The 17,467-nt window shown below is 34.0% G+C and overlaps 3 protein-coding genes across 4 annotated transcripts; all 3 read right to left on the minus strand.

The window, feature by feature from the left end:
- Positions 1–4,982: 4,982 nt before the first annotated feature.
- LOC120292919 (disease resistance protein TAO1-like) lies at positions 4,983–7,789 on the minus strand. 2 transcript variants are annotated; one of them, XR_005550542.1, is made up of 3 exons: positions 7,508–7,789; positions 6,714–7,138; positions 4,983–5,537 (listed from the first exon to the last, which is right to left on the minus strand). XR_005550542.1 is itself a non-coding variant. In XM_039311476.1 (2 exons), exons 1-2 carry the CDS (start codon positions 6,834–6,836, stop codon positions 5,244–5,246), a joined length of 417 nt encoding a protein of 138 aa, XP_039167410.1. In that variant the 5' UTR covers positions 6,837–7,239; the 3' UTR covers positions 4,983–5,243. The 2 variants fall into 2 exon arrangements, 1 of the variants encoding a protein (XP_039167410.1); XM_039311476.1 differs by lacking the exon at positions 7,508–7,789 and having other exon boundaries at positions 6,714–7,239.
- A 2,018-nt stretch (positions 7,790–9,807) lies between these two features.
- On the minus strand, positions 9,808–12,595 carry LOC120292500 (disease resistance protein TAO1-like). Its single transcript, XM_039310715.1, has 2 exons — positions 11,493–12,595; positions 9,808–10,320 (listed from the first exon to the last, which is right to left on the minus strand). Exons 1-2 carry the CDS (start codon positions 11,637–11,639, stop codon positions 9,808–9,810), a joined length of 660 nt encoding a protein of 219 aa, XP_039166649.1. The 5' UTR covers positions 11,640–12,595.
- A 1,210-nt stretch (positions 12,596–13,805) lies between these two features.
- LOC104431351 (disease resistance protein RPV1-like) lies at positions 13,806–16,650 on the minus strand. The gene is made up of 3 exons (XM_039310716.1): positions 16,271–16,650; positions 15,474–15,897; positions 13,806–14,306 (listed from the first exon to the last, which is right to left on the minus strand). Exons 2-3 carry the CDS (start codon positions 15,618–15,620, stop codon positions 13,806–13,808), a joined length of 648 nt encoding a protein of 215 aa, XP_039166650.1. The 5' UTR covers positions 15,621–15,897; positions 16,271–16,650.
- Between the last annotated feature and the right edge of the window lie 817 nt (positions 16,651–17,467).

Raw genomic sequence — 17,467 nt, forward strand, 5'->3', positions numbered from 1 at the left:
CAGATTATTCGACATAGAAATGGGTCGACAAGCAATCCTATTCAGCATACTTCCATCGCATCAAAACAATTCTTCACCATTGATGATATTCCTTATCGAAATGGCCGACAAGGCTTGAAGAATTTCATACTTGGCTGAATACCCAGTCCATTACCAACCATGATATGAATGACGTCTTGTACAACTTCGTTACAAGATTCACAGGAAGCTTGAAGCTCGGTGGCAATCACTTTCAGAACAGACCGCATTCATTTTCCGATGTCACCTAATTTCAGCCATGCCATCACTCTCTTATATCATGTCTTTGTGGGAAAACCCGTGATCTCATAGAGATAAAAAGAAGAGAGTTTTTTGAAAGAAGATGCTGCTCCTCCAAAGAAATATCTTGATAAGCATTTTAAATTAATGCTTCAAACCTTTTATCAAGTTGGAGCAAACCCAAATTTGAAGCATGTTTTCCTTACTTCCATCCCAAAAGAACTATCCCAGATGGTTGAAAGATCATTCTTTGGAAAACAAAGGCGGGTATAAGATATTCCCTTGGGGGAAATACAGCAAGAAATCCATCTATGCCTAGAAGAATTATGCTTAAAACGCAAGATGGTGCAAACATACATCACAGATGACAAACGCCTCGAATCGCCTTGCTCCCGTCGGAGCTCAAAATTAAATGCTCCAAGAAAGACTGTGATGGAACGTGTGGCAAGTACTCCCGGAAGAAGAAACACTACAAGAAGTTTTGGATAAAGAAATCCAAACATGGCTCCAAGCATTTCCGGAAAAAGAAGAAATGGCGATACCTACGCAAAAGAAAGGATCGCACAAGCCACAAAAAATCAAACCATTGCTACATTTGCAATCGAAAGGACATTTTGCCAAAAATTGTCCTCAAGCGAGAAAAGGTCGAATCATCTAATCCATCATATTGAAAACGAAATAGGTATTTCTCTTGAAAATGATGATATTGAATCCTTATTCTCTGGCGATGAAGAACCATCCGAACAAACTCTTTGTGCCATTCCCTCTTACCAAACTTTCGGTGAGACCGAGTCGACTCGAGTCCGAAGAAATTTTCCACATATCACCATCATCCCCGGAACCAAACCGGACATATTTTCAAGTCAAACTCATTGTCCACACCTCCCCGTAAAAATTCTCACATCAAAGTTTGCCAAACCTATCACCGTTATTGCTCTCATTGACACGAAGCAAGTTGTTCAATTCTAGACACTAAAATTCTTCCTGAAGAATTCTGACTCCTTACACCCGATACTTCAGTTCTGCGTCGGGAGATACTTTCTCCACAAATGTCATAATCACTCAGAATCGTCCAGCTTCTTCCCACAATGTTCCATAACTGCAAAATTTTTGGATCTAACCTTCCCAATAAAGATCGATAATTGGGTGGGACATCATGACTCAAATTTCTCGACTTCGTATCATTCCGGAAAAGGTCTTAGGTATAAAGATCAATTCTCTCGAGTTTGTCAATATCCAGAGACTCTTTTCCATCCCCGGCATCTCTCGGTGTCTCTAGGCTCGAACTAAAGGGCCGAGTGGTTTCCTCGCTAAAAGGTTGTCCCCGAAGGGCTTGAATGGGGTTGTTCGCCCACCGTGGGATGCATACCTGCAGGAAATTTACTCTCCTTCCCTGGTTCTAAGTCTAGGTCCATTCATGGTATCAACAAACATCTTTCTTTTTCTTAGTATTTTTCCATTTGCATTTATGTTGACGATTTCAGGTGTCAAGTATCATGAAATTTGTATGTTAGTTATAAAGTCAAATAAACATTCAAAATAATAAATCATATGAGAAAACAATAAAAGGAAAACAACTAGAAACGAAATTATTAGAATCATAAAACTCGAAGTCCAAGTTATCATCCACCAGTCAGATGCCTCATCAAAGTAATCAGAGGTCCTCAAAGAAATCAGAAACATCCAATGATGCATTTGCTACTTTAAGAGCAAGAGGAGTCCCACCAACAGAGATATTGTTGGCCTCAATAGTGGTTATGACAATATAATTGATTTCAATGGCATGAAATTCACCACACTTGCCCGAATTTTTTAAAGATGCCTAACATGGATCAACAAAATGCTTTGTCATATGATAAATAAGTGATGAGTGCTTAGTCATGCCACAGCGATGGTTAATCCTTTCATTAGTCACATTCTTTGGCTTTTTATTTTTATTTTTTGCCATGATTCAAGCCAAAGTTAAATTTCCTATGGTAGTTAAATTTCTTACCATCATTTTTAGGATCATGATTCAAGCCAAAGTTAAATCTCTTAAAATGGCCAATATTTTCCTTAGAGTTAGCGCGTGCTTCAAACAATGTTTTTGAGCCAGCAAGTCTAAGATCATGATTTTTAGCAGAAATTCATTAGTTTGCTCAACAGTGAGGAGCACGGAAATTAATTCAGAGTATGTGACAAACTAACATTGCTAGTATTACTATTGCAATACAATATTCGAACATGAAAGGTGAAAAAGTTTTCTCTAACAATTTTGCATCGTGAGCTTGATACCGGATAACTCAAGTCGGGAAACAATATCAAATAAAACAGAGTTATAGTTGGACACTAATTTAAAATCTTATAGTTTGAGATGTTGCCAATCATATTGTGCTTGAGAGAGGATAACAGTCTTAATATGATCATTCCTATTCTTCAATCTCCTCCACAAGGTCTAAGGGTCTCAAACGGATAAATATTGAGTCTGTAGGCTCTCATGCAAATGCAAATGATGACGAATAAAAATCAGTGCATTTGCTTTATCTTTTGCATTTGAGATTCTGTTTTCTATATTTGCATTAGCGAGACCTTGCCCTTAGAAGTGCATTTCTATATCAATGCACCGGGATAGATAATTCTTTTTACTCACTTCCAAGAATATGAAATTTGAGTTTTTCAATATTGTCATAATTATTACAAAAATAAATCATTAAATTAATTAGAAAGATTTATAAATACCCACCGCAACTTCAGGAGCAGAAGGACACACATATTTGAAATTGGCTTTGGGAAATAAAAATGAAGAATTGACAGGAAAATATGAAATATAAGTTGATTAATGAAAACAAAGAGAACACTTACCTTACAAAAATTACTTACTCAGTTAGTTGCGTTGCAAATATATAATAGAGAGAATAGAGAAATTGAGTAGAGAAAGCCAGACACTAAAGATCGTAGAGAAAGCTGGAAAAGAAAATTTTATCTTCACTATATCACCTTATATGACAAAACTAAGCTCATATTTATAAGAAAACAAATATGCACTTATAATTAATATCAATGTATTGAATAATACATATATTTGATAGTATAATGAACATTCATTGTATAGGGAAATGTACTTAGAATGTATGATACAAATGTACCATAATAAGTACATTAAATAGGATGAATATAATGAATATTCATTCATGTATTTCATAATAAAATTTAAGTAGTTTGGACTTCCATAATGGCCAAGAATGGGGCTATTCTACATAGGATGCAATGTTCTGGGATTTGCATTACGTGGTCAAAACCTAATAATCATAGGCCCAAAAAGTTCCAACAAAGTTCTAAGAGGCCTAACAGCATATGTATCCTTTGTTCATCGAAGTAGAGGCCTGGGCACATGAAATACTCCACGACCAAAAAAAAAAAAAAAAAAACTATTAGCATCACGGATCAAATAAAACACAAACCAACATAATGAGGATTTGCTAATCCTACAAGCTTTTTTTCAAGCACTAGAGTGGGAGATCATCATTTCGAGCTACTTGTTTCCTCTTGCTAAATTTGTTGCAAGAGCATCAACATCCCACTCCGTCGCTCCTTCCAAGTGGATAGATAAGGCAAGTGTAGCAAGGGACTACAGTGTTCGATTAAAGACTTTTCAATGATTCCAATCTTCAAGACCTCGAATTTCAACCAATCTCGAACAGTCCTATACTTTGAGGTCCTCAAGATTCTTGAAGTTAGATAAGCTGGAAAGGTCCAAAACTTCAAGAAATCTGAAATTAGTAACTATAATATCCTCAAATCGAAGGGCAGCTGTCCAACACAACGCAAATTGTCACAGCTTCTCAATTTCAAGTTCTTTTAGACAGCGAAAGCAACCCAAATATGAGCTTTTGCTAGTGATAATTGAAAGTTCTAGCTTACAATATGGGCTAGAAATGTTTAGACCACTTTTAAGAATGGTGGGATGGACAGTGTATGTAAGGGGAAAACATAATTCCAGATTTATTAAATTCACTAAGTTGGAGATCTCCAAATCTTTTTCCGAGACTGTTGAGGAGAAACATACACTTACCAAACTATGTGGAAGCATTGGTACATTCTCCACACGAGTTTTTGTTAATTTCAAAATTCGCAAGAATGGTAGTCTCACGATATCACTAGGAATCATTTCTAGCAGCCGGCAACCCTCTCCATAAATCATCTCAAGTTTCCCTATCATCCCAATGGCATCAAGTAACTTTTGCATGCAACCGTGGTCAATCTTCAACACTTCTAAGCTCTTTAGATTGACAATGCTATTTGGCAACTCAATGCTTGTGCATGAGACATCCAACTCAACTAAATATTTCAGCATTCCAATCAAGTCGGAAAGTTTCATAAGCATTTCACACCCCTTTAGAATTAATTTTCTAAAGATAAAAATGCAAAAAGCTCAAGAGTTTCTTTCAACCTTCCGCAGTACAAATCAAGGACCTTCAATCTTGTAGTCACCTATCCAAATAATTATGTATATCCAACAAGTTTAATTTATATTAATTTTGCAAAACATAACCAAATATATTCACCAAGCAAGTACTTCATAAAAATGACTTTATAAATACTCTAAACATGCATTACTAACTTAAGCCAAAATCGCTCTTCGTCACACTTCTTTCATTTCTTCCAATGTTGTTCCCAACAACAAAAAAAAGAAAATGAATCTATTCTTAAATTACCGCCACATTGAAAAATAAAAGACAGAATTATGACCAACACTACTCTCATAAACAATAACATCTACAATGTTATGGGAAAACATAATTTCAGCTTTTTTACTCACTAAATTAGAGATATCCAAATCTTTTTCTAAAACATGTGAGGATAGACATAGACTAACCAAATTCTCTAGAAGCATTGGTACATTCTCCACACGAGTCTCTATTGATTCCAAAATCTGCAAGGATGTTAATCTCACAATATCACTAGGAATCACTTCTAGCTTCTTGCAACCCTCTCCATAAATTTACTCAAGTTTCTCCATCATCCCACCGGCATCGGTAACTTTTGCATGCAACGCCACCAATCTCCAACACTACCAAGCTCTTTAGATTCACAATGCTATTTGGCAACTCTACAATACTTGTGCAAGAGACATCCAACTCAACTAAGTATTTCAGCATTCCAATCGAGTCGGAAAGTTTCGTAAGCATTTCACACCCCTTTAGAATTAATTTTTCTAAGGATAAAAATGCAGAGAGCTCAGGAATTTCTTTCAACATTCTGCAGTACGACAGATCAAGGACCTTCAATCTTGTAGCCACCTGGCAAATGATTATGTATATCCAACAAGTTTAATTTATGTTAGTTTTGCAGAGATAAGTAAATATATCAACCAAGCAACCATTCCACAAAAATAACCTTATAAATACTCTATATATGCATTCTTAACTTAAGCCAAAACAACTCTTCATCACACGCATTTCAAAGTTGTCCCCAACAACAAATAAAAGAAAATCGATCTATTCTCAAATTACTCCCACATCAAATAATAAAAACAGAATATAATCAACACTACTCTTACAAATGATAACATCTAGAATTTTATCGGAAAACATAACTCCAAATTTTTTAGACAAACTAAATTGAAGATCTCCGAATCTTTTCTAAAACATGTGAGGATAGATATAGACTTACCGAACTCGTGGAAGTTTTGGTACATTCTCTACACAAGTTCCTGTTAATTTCAAAATCCGCAAGAATGGTAGTCTCATAATTTCACTAGGAATCACTTCTAGCATTCCGCAATCCTCTCCATAAATTTCCTCAAGTTTTTCCATCATCCCAATGACATCAGGTAACTTTTGCATGCAGCTGCCGCCAATCTTCAACACTTTCAAACTCTTTAGATAGACAATGCTATTTGGCAACTCCACAATGCTTGTGAATGAGACATCCAACTCAACTAAGTACCTTCAACATTCCGATCGACTCAGAAAGTTTCGTAAGCATTTCACACCCCTTTAGAATTAATTTTTCTAAGGATAAAAATGCAGAGAGCTCGGAATTTCTTTCAACATTCTGCAGTATGACAGATCAATGACCTTCGATCTTGTAGCCACCTGTCAAATGATTATGTATATCCAAAAAGTTTAATTTATGTTAGTTTTGCAGGAGATAAGTAAATATATCGACCAAGCAACCATTCCACCAAAAATAACCTTATAAATAATCCAAATATCCATTCTTAACGTTAAGCCAAAACCACTCTTAATCACACTTATTTCAAAGTTGTCCCCAACAACAAATAAAAGAAAATCCATCTAATTTTAAATTACTCCCACATCAAATAATAAAAGATAGAATATAATCAACACTACTCTTATAAATGATAACATCTAGAATTTTATCGGAAAACATAACTTCAAATTTTCTAGACTAACTAAATTGAAGATCTCCGAATCTTTTTCTAAAACATGTGAGGATAGATATAGACTTACCGAACTCTGTGGAAGCTTTGGTACATTCTCCACACAAGTTCCTGTTAATTTCAAAATCCGCAAGAATGGTAGTCTCATAATATCACTAGAAATCACTTCTAGCATTCCGGCAATCCTCTCCATAAATTTCCTCAAGTTTTTCCATCATCCCAATGGCATCAGCTAACTTTTGCATGCAACTACCGCCAATCTTCAACACTTTCAAACTCTTTAAATTGACAATGCTATTTGGCAACTCCACAATGCTTGTGAATGAGACATCCAACTCAACTAAGTATTTGAGCATTCCGACGAGTCGAAAGTTTCGTAAGCATTTCACACCCCTTTAGAATTAATTTATCTAAGGATAAAAATGCAGAAAGCTCAGGAATTTCTTTCAATGTTTTGCAGTACGACAAATCAATGACCTTCGATTTTGTAGCCACCTGTCAAATGATTATGTATATCCAACAAGTTTAATTTATGTTAGTTTTGAAAGAGATAATTAAATATATCGACCAAGAAACCATTCCACCAAAATAACCTTAAATACTCCAAATATCCATTCCTAACGTAAGCCAAAACTACTCTTCGTCACACTTATTTCAAAGTTGTCCCCAACAACAAATAAAAGAAAATTAATCTATCCTTAAATTACTCCACATCGAATAATAAATGAAAGGATATAATCAACACTACTCTATAAATGATAACATCTAGAATGTTATTAAAAACATAATTTCACATTTTTTAGACTCGATAAATTGGAGATCTCCGAATCTTTTTCTCAAACATGTGAGGATAGATATACTTACCCAACTCTGTGGAAGCTTTGGTACATTCATATCACAAGTTCCTGTTAATTTCAAAATCCGCAAGAATGGTAGTCTCATAATATCATTAGGAATCACTTCTACATCCGGCAATCCTCTCCATAAATTTCCTCAAGTTTTTCCATCATCCCAATGGCATTAGGTAACTTTTGCATGCAACTCCGCCAATCTTCAACACTTTCAACCTCTTTAGATTGACAATGCTATTTGGCAACTCCACAATGCTTGTGAATGAGACATCCAACTCAACTAAGTATTTTAGCATTCCGACGAGTCGAAAGTTTCGTCATTTCACACCCCTTTAAAATTAATTTTCTAGGATAAAAATGCAGAGAGCTCAGGAATTTCTTTCAACATTTTGCAGTACGACAAATCAATGACCTTCAATCCTATAGCCACCTGTCAAATGATTTTGTATATTCAAACTAGTTTAATTTATGTTAGTTTTGCAAAGAGATAATTAAATATATCGAGAAACCAACATTTCCATCAAAATAACCTTATAAATACTCTAAATATCCATTCCTAACGTAAGCCAAAACCACTCTTCTTCACACTTATTTCAAAGTTGTCCCCAACAACAAATAAAACAAAATTCATCTATCCTTAAATTACTTGCACATCGAATAATAAAAGAAATGAATATAATTAACACTACTTTATAAATGACAACATCTAGAATGTTTTAAAAACATAATTTCACATTTTTAAGACTCAATAAATTGGAGCTCTTGGAATCTTTTTCTCAAACATGTGAAGATAGATATACTTACCCAACTATGTGGAAGCTTTGGTACATTCATATCCCAAGTTCCTGTTAATTTCAAAATCCGCAAGAATGGTAGTCTCATAATATCACTAGGAATCACTTCAGCATCCGCAATCCTCTCCATAAATTTCCTCAAGTTTTCCATCATCCCAATGACATCAGCTAACTTTTGCATGCAGCTGCCGCCAATCTTCAACACTTTCAAACTCTTTAGATTGACAATGGTATTTGGCAACTCCACAATGCTTGTGAATGAGACATCCAACTCAACTAAGTATTTCAACATTCCGATCGAGTCGGAAAGTTTCGTAAGCATTTCACACCCCTTTAGAATTAATTTTCTAAAGGATAAAAATGGAGAGAGTCTCAGGAATTTCTTTCAATGTTTTGCAATACGACAGATCAATGACCTTCGATTTTGTAGCCACCTGTCAAATGATTATGTATATCAAACAAGTTTAATTTATGTTAGTTTTGCAAGAGATAATTAAATATATCGACCAAGCAACCTTTCAACCAAAATAACCTTAAAATAATCCAAATATCCATTCCTAACGCAAGCCAAAACTACTTTTCCTCACACTTATTTCAAAGTTATCCCCAACAACAAATAAAACAAAATCAAACTATCCATAAATTACACACACATTGAATAATAAAAGAAAGGAAATAATCAACACTACTCGTATAAATGACAACATCTAGAATGTTATGGGAAAAACATAATTTCACATTTTTAGACTCGATAAATTGAGATCTCCGAATCTTTTTCTCAAATATGTGAGGATAGATATACTTACCCAATCTGTGGAAGCTTTTGGTACATTCATATCACAAGTTCCTGTTAATTTTAAAATCCGCAAGAATGGTAGTCTCATAATGTCACTAGGAATCACTTCTAGCATCCGGCAATCCTCTCCATAAATTTCCTCAAGTTTTTCCATCATCCCAATGGCATCGTGTAACTTTTGCATGCAACTCGCCGCCAATCTTCAACACTTTCAAACTCTTTAGATTGACAATGCTATTTGGCAACTCCACAATGCTTGTGAATGAGACATCCAACTCAACTAAGTATTTCAGCATTCCGATCGACTCGGAAAGTTTCGTAAGTATTTCACACCCCTTTAAAATTAATTTATCAAAGGATAAAAATGTAGAGAGCTCGGGAAATTCTTTCAACATTTTGCAGTACGACAGATCAATGACACTTCGATTTTGTAGCCACCTGTCCAAATGATTATGTATATCAAACAAGTTTAATTTATGTTAGTTTTGAAAGAGATAATTAAATATATCGACCAACCAACCTTTCCACCAAAATAACCTATAAATAATCTAAATATGCATTTCTAACTTAAGCCAAAACTACTCTTTCGTCACACTTATTTCAAAGTTGTCCCCAACAACAAATAAAACAAAATTCATCTATTTTTAAATTACTCCCACATCGAATAATAAAAGAAATAATATCATCAACACTACTCGTATAAATGAGAACATCTAGAATGTTTTAAAAACATAATTTCACATTTTTAGACTTGATAAATTGAAGATCTCCAAATCTTTTTCTAAAACATGTGAGGATAGATATACTTACCCAACTATGTGGAAGCTTTGGTATATTCATATCACAAGTTCCTGTTAATTTCAAAATCCGCAAGAATGGTAGTCTCATAATATCACTAGAAATCACTTCTAGCATTTGGCAATCCTCGCCATAAATTTCCTCAAGTTTCCCCATCATCACAATGGCATCAGGTAACTTTTGCATGCAACTGCCGCCAATCTTCAACACTTTCAAACTCTTTAGATTGACAATGCTATTTGGCAACTCTACAATGCTTGTGAATGAGACATCCAACTCAACTAAGTATTTGAACATTCCGACCGACTCTGAAAGTTTCGTAAGCATTTCACACCCCTTTAGAATTAATTTATCGAATGATAAAAATGTAGAGAGCTCAGGCAATTCTTTCAACATTTTGCAGTACGACAGATCAATGACCTTCGATCCCGTAGCCACCTGTCAAATGATTATGTATATCAAACAAGTTTAATTTATGTTAGTTTTGCAAGAGATAATTAAATATATCGACCAAGAAACCTTTCAACCAAAATAACCTTAATAAATAATCCAAATATCCATTCCTAACGTAAGCCAAAACCACTCTTCCTCACACTTATTTCAAAGTTGTCCCCAACAACAAATAAAAGAACATCCAACTATACTTAAATTACTCACACATCGAATAATAAAAGAAAGAATATAATCAACACTACTCTTATAAATGATTACATCTAGAATGTTATGGGAATACATGTGTTCAGATTTTTTAGACTCAATAAATTGAGATATCCTAATCTTTTCTCAAACATGTGATGATAAATATACTTACCCAAATCTGTGGAAGCATTTGTACATTCATATTATAAGTTCATGTTAATTTCAAAATCCGCAAGAATGGTAATCTCATAAAGTCATTAGGAATCACTTCTACCATCCGGCAATTCTCTCCATAAATTTCCTCAAGTTTTCCATCATCACAATGGCATCGGTAACTTTTTCATGCAACTGCCGCCAATCTTCAACACTTTCAAACTCTTAAGATTGACAATGGTATTTGGCAACTCCACAATGCTTGTGAATGAGACATCCAGCTCAACTAAATATTTTAACATTTCGATCGAGTCGGAAAGTTTCGTAAGCATTTTACACCCATTTAGAATTAATTTATCGAAGGATAAAAATGTAGAGAGCTCAGGGCAATTCTTTCAACATTTTACAGTACGACAAATCAATGACCTTCGATCATGTAGCCACCTATCAAATGATTATATATATCAAACAAGTTTAATTTATATTAGTGTTGCAAAGATAAGTAAATATATCGACCAAACAACCATTCAACCAAAATAACCTTATAAATAATCCAAATATCCATTCCTAACGTAAGCCAAAACCACTCTTCTTCACACTTATTTCAAAGTTGTCCGTAACAACAAATAAAACAAAATCAAACTATACTTAAATTATTCACACATCGAATAATAAAAGACAGAATAAAATCAACACTACATTTATAAATGATAACGTCTAGAATGTTATAAGCAAAACATGATTTCAGATTTTTTAGACTCAATAAATTGGAGATATCCTAATCTTTTTCTCAAACATGTGAATATAGATATACTTACCGAAGTCTGTGGAAGCATTTGAAAATTCAGATCACAAGTTCCTGTTAATTTTAAAATCCGCAAGAATGGTAGTCTCATAATATCACTAGGAATCACTTTTAGCATCCAGCAACCTTCTCCATAAATTTCCTCAAGTGTTTCCATCATCCCAATGGCATCGTAACTTTTGCATGCAACTGCCGCCAATCTTCAACACTTTCAAACTCTTTAGATTGACAATGCTATTTGGCAACTCCACAATACTTGTGAATGAGACATCCAACTCAACTAAGTATTTCAGCATTCCGATCGACTCTGAAAGTTTCGTAAGCATTTCACACCCCTTTAGAATTAATTTATCAAAGGATAAAAATGTAGAGAGCTCAGGAAATTCTTTCAACATTTTGCAATACGACAGATCAATCACCTTCGATTCTTTAGCCACCTGTCAAATGATTATGTATATCAAACAAGTTTAATTTATGTTAGTGTTGCAAGAGATAAGTAAATATATCGACCAAGCAACCATTCAACCAAAATAACCGAATAAATAATCCAAATATCCATTCCTAACGCAAGCCAAAACCACTCTTCTTCACACTTATTTCAAAGTTATCCCCAACAACAAATAACACAAAATCAAACTATACATAAATTACACACACATTGAATAATAAAAGACAGAAAATAATCAACACTACTCGTATAAATGAGAACATCTAGAATGTTATGTGAAAACATAATTTCACATTGTTTACACTCGATAAATTGAAGATCTCCAAATCTTTTTCCAAAACACGTGAGGATAGATATACTTACCGAACTCTGTGGAAGATTTGGTACATTCATATCACAAGTTCCTGATAATTTCAAAATCCGCAAGAATGGTAGTCTCATAATGTTAATAGGAATCACTTCTACCATCCGGCAATCCTCTCCATAAATTTCCTCAAGTTTTTCCATCATCCCAATGGTATCGGTAACTTTTGCATGCAACTACCGCCAATCTTCAACACTTTCAAACTCTTTAGATTGACAATGCTATTTGGCAACTCCACAATGCTTGTCAATGAGACATCCAACTCAACTAAGTATTTCAGCATTCCGACGATTTAGAAAGTTTCGTAAGCATTTCACACCCATTTAAAATTAATTTATCGAAGGATAAAATGCAGAGAGCTCAGAAATTCTTTCAACATTTTGCAATACGATAGATCAATCACCTTCGATCCTGTAGCCACCTATCTAATGATTATGTATAGCAAACAAGTTTAATTTATGTTAGTTTTGCAGGAGATAAGTAAATATATCGACCAAGCAACCATTCCACCAAAATAACCGTATAAATATCCAAATATCCATTTCTAACGTAAGCCAAAACCACTCTTTGTCACACTTATTTCAAAGTTGTCCCCAACAACAAATAAAATAAAATCCATCTATTTTTAAATTACTCACCACATCGAATAATAAAAGAAAGAATATAATCAACACTACTCGTATAAATGAGAACATCTAGAATGTTATGTGAAAACATAATTTCACATTTTTAGACTCAATAAATTGAAGATCTCTAAATCTTTTTCTAAAACATTTGAGGATAGATATACTTACCCAACTATGTGGAAGCTTTGAAAATTCATATCACAAGTTCCTGTTAATTTCAAAATCCGCAAGAATGGTAGTCTCATAATATCACTAGAAATCACTTCTAGCATCCGGCAATCCTCTCCATAAATTTCCTCAAGTTTTCCATCATCCCAATGGCATCAGGTAACTTTTGCATGCAACTGCCGCCAATCTTCAACACTTTCAAACTCTTTAGATTGACAATGTTTTGGCAACTCCACAATGCTTGTGAATGAGACATCCAACTCAACTAAGTATTTCAGCATTCCAATGGAGTCAGAAAGTTTCGTAAGCATTTCACACCCCTTTAGAATTAATTTATCGAAGGATAAAAATGTAGAGAGCTCAGAATTCTTTCAACATTTTGCAATGCGACAGATCAATCACCTTCGATCCTTTAGCCACCTGTCAAATGATTATGTATATCCAACAAGTTTAATTTATGTTAGTTTTGCAAGAGATAAGTAAATATATCGACCAATCAACCATTCCACCAAAATAACATTTATAAATAATTTATATATGCATTCCTAACGTAAGCCAAAACCACTCTTCATCACACTTATTTCAAAGTTGTCACCAACAACAAATAAAAGAAAATCGATTTATTTTTAAATTACTCCCACATCGAATAATAAAAGAAAGAATATAATCAACACTACTATTCTAAATGATAAAATCTAGAATGTTATGGGAAAACATAAATTAAGATTTTTTTGACTCGATAAATTGGAGATCTCTAATCTTTTTCTCAAACATGTGAAGATATATATACTTACCGAACTCTGTGGAAGCATTTGGTACATTCATATCACAAGTTCCTGTTAATTTCAAAATCCGCAAGAATGGTAGTCTCACAATATCACTAGGAATCACTTCTAGCATCCGGCAAACCTCTCCATAAATTTCCTCAAGTTTTTCCATCATCCCAATGACATCAGGTAACTTTTGCATGCAACTACCGCCAATCTTCAACACTTTCAAACTCTTAAGATTGACAATGCTATTTGGCAACTCCACAATGCTTGTGAATGAGACATCCAGCTCAACTAAATATTTTAACATTCCGACCGACTCCGAAAGTTTCGTAAGCATTTTACACCCCTTTAGAATTAATTTTTCTAAGGATAAAAATGTAGAGAGCTCAGGCAATTCTTTCAACATTTTGCAGTACGACAGATCAATCACCTTCGATCCTGTAGCCACCTGTCAAATGATTATATATCAAACAAGTTTAATTTATGTTAGTGTTGCATGAGATAAGTAAATATATCGACCAAGCAACCATTCAACCAAAATAACCAAATAAATAATCCAAATATCCATTCCTAACGTAAGCCAAAACCACTCTTCCTCACACTTATTTCAAAGTTGTCCCAACAACAAATAAAACAAAATCAAACTATACTTAAATTATTCACACATCGAATAATAAAAGACAGAATAAAATCAACACTACTTTATAAATGATAACGTCTAGAATGTTATGGGAAAACATGATTTCAGATTTTTTAGACTCAATAAATTGGAGATATCTGAATCTTTTCTCAAACATGTGAGAATAGATATACTTACCGAACTCTGTGGAGCATTGGTACATTCATATCATTAGTTCCTATTAATTTCAAAATCCGCAAGAATGGTAGTCTCATAATATCACTAGGAATCACTTCTAGCATCCAGCAATCCTCTCCATAAATTTCCTCAAGTTTTCCATCATCCCAATGGCATCGTAACTTTTGCATGCAACTGCCGCCAATCTTCAACACTTTCAAACTCTTTAGGTTGACAATGTTATTTGGCAACTCCACAATATTTGTCAATGAGACATCCAACTCAACTAAGTATTTCAGCATTCCGATTGAGTCGGAAACTTTCGTAAGCATTGCACACCCTTTAGAATTAATTTTTCTATGGTTAAAAATGTAGAGAGCTCAGAATTTCTTTCAACATTCTGCAATACGACAGATCAATGACCTTCGATCCCGTAGCCACCTGTCAAATGATTATGTATATCCAACAAGTTTAATTTATGTTAGTTTTGCAGGAGATAAGTAAATATATCGACTAAGCAAACATTCCACCAAAATAACCGTTTTTATAAATACTCTATATATGCATTCCTAACGCAAGCCAAAACCACTCTTCCTCACACTTATTTCAAAGTTGTCCCCAACAACAAATAAAAGAAAATCTATCTATTTTTAAATTACTCCCACATCAAATAATAAAAGACAGAAATATATTCAACACTACTCTTATAAATGATAACATCTAGAATGTTATGGAAAAACACAAGTTCACATTTTTAGACTCAATAAATTGGAGATCTCCGAATCTTTTTCTCAAACATGTGAGGATAGATATACTTACCGAACTCCGTGGAAGCATTGGTACATTCATATCATTAATTCCTGTTAATTTCAAAATCCGCAAGAATGGTAGTCTCACAATATCACTAGGAATCACTTCTAACATCCGGCAATTCTCTCCATAAATTTCCTCAAGTTTTTCCATCATCCCAATGGAATCGGTAACTTTTGCATGCAACTACCATCATCTTCAACACTTTCAAACTCTTTAGATTGAGAATGCTATTTTGGCAACTCTACAATACTTGTGAATGAGACATCCAACTCAACTAAATATTTCAACATTCCGATTGAGTCGGAAACTTTCGTAAGCATTGCACACCCCTTTAAATTAATTTTTCTAAGGATAAAAATGCAGAGAGCTCAGGAATTTCTTTCAACATTATGCAATACGATAGATCAATGACCTTCAATCTTGTAGCCACCTATCAAATGATTATGTATATCCAAACAAGTTTAATTTATGTTAGTTTTGGAAGAGATAAGTAAATATATCGACCAAACAACCATTCCACCAAAATAACTTATAAATACTCCATATATGCATTTCTAACTTAAGCTAAAACCACTCTTCGTCACACTTATTTCAAAGTTGTCCCCAACAACAAATAAAAGAAAATCCATTTATTTTTAAATTACTCCCACATCCAATAATAAAAGAAAGAATATAATTAACACTACTCGTATAAATGATAACATCTAGAATGTTATGTGAAAACATAATTTCACATTTTTTAGACTCGATAAATTGGAGATCTCGAATCTTTTAATTAAACATGTGAGGATAGATATACTTACCCAACTATGTGGAAGCATTGGTACATTCATATGACAAGTTCCTGTTAATTTCAAAATCCGCAAGAATGGTAGTCTCATAATATCACTAGGAATCACTTCTAGCATCCGACAATCCTCTCCATAAATTTCCTCAAGTTTTTCCATCATCCCAATGGCATCGGTAACTTTTGCATGCAACCGCCGCCAATCTTCAACACTTTCAAACTCTTTAGATTGACAATGCTATTTGGCAACTCCACAATGCTTGTGAATGAGACATCCAACTCAACTAAGTATTTCAGCATTCCAATCGAGTCAGAAACTTTCGTAAGCATTTTACACCCCTTTAGAATTAATTTATCAAAGGATAAAAATGTAGAGAGCTCAGGAAATTCTTTCAACATTTTACAATGCGACAGATCAATCACCTTCGATCCTTTAGCCACCTGTCAAATGATTATGTATATCCAACAAGTTTAATTTATGTTAGTTTTGCAGGAGATAAGTAAATATATCGATCAAGCAAGCATTCCACCAAAATAACCGTATAAATACTCTATATATGCATTCTAACGTAAGCCAAAACCACTCTTCGTCACACTTATTTCAAAGTTGTCACCAACAACAAATAAAAGAAAATCCATCTATTCTTAAATTACTCCCACATCGAATAATAAAAGACAGAATATAATCAACACTACTCTTATAAATGATAAAATCTAGAATGTTATGGGAAAACATAAATTTCAAGATTTTTTTTTGACTCAATAAATTGGAGATATCTGAATCTTTTCTCAAACATGTGAGGATAGTTATACTTACCAAACTCGTGGAGGCATTGGTACATTCATATCACAGTTCCTGTTAATTTCAAAATCCGCAAGAATGGTAGTCTCATAATATCACTAGAATCACTTCTAGCATCCGGCAATCCTCTCCATAAATTTCCTCAAGTTTTTCCATCATCCCAATGACATCGTAACTTTTGCATGCAACTGCCGCCAATCTTCAACACTTTCAAGCTCTTTACATTGACAATGCTATTTGGCAACTCTACAATGCTTGTGAATGAGACATCCAACTCAACTAAGTATTTCAGCATTCCGATCGAGTCGGAAACTTTCGTAAGCATTGCACACCCCTTTAGAATTAATTTTTCTAAGGATAAAAATGCAGAGAGCTCAGGAATTTCTTTCAACATTATGCAGTACGACAGAT

Source organism: Eucalyptus grandis, chromosome 4 (genome assembly GCF_016545825.1).
Source record: "Eucalyptus grandis isolate ANBG69807.140 chromosome 4, ASM1654582v1, whole genome shotgun sequence".
Classification (NCBI taxonomy): domain Eukaryota; kingdom Viridiplantae; phylum Streptophyta; class Magnoliopsida; order Myrtales; family Myrtaceae; genus Eucalyptus; species Eucalyptus grandis.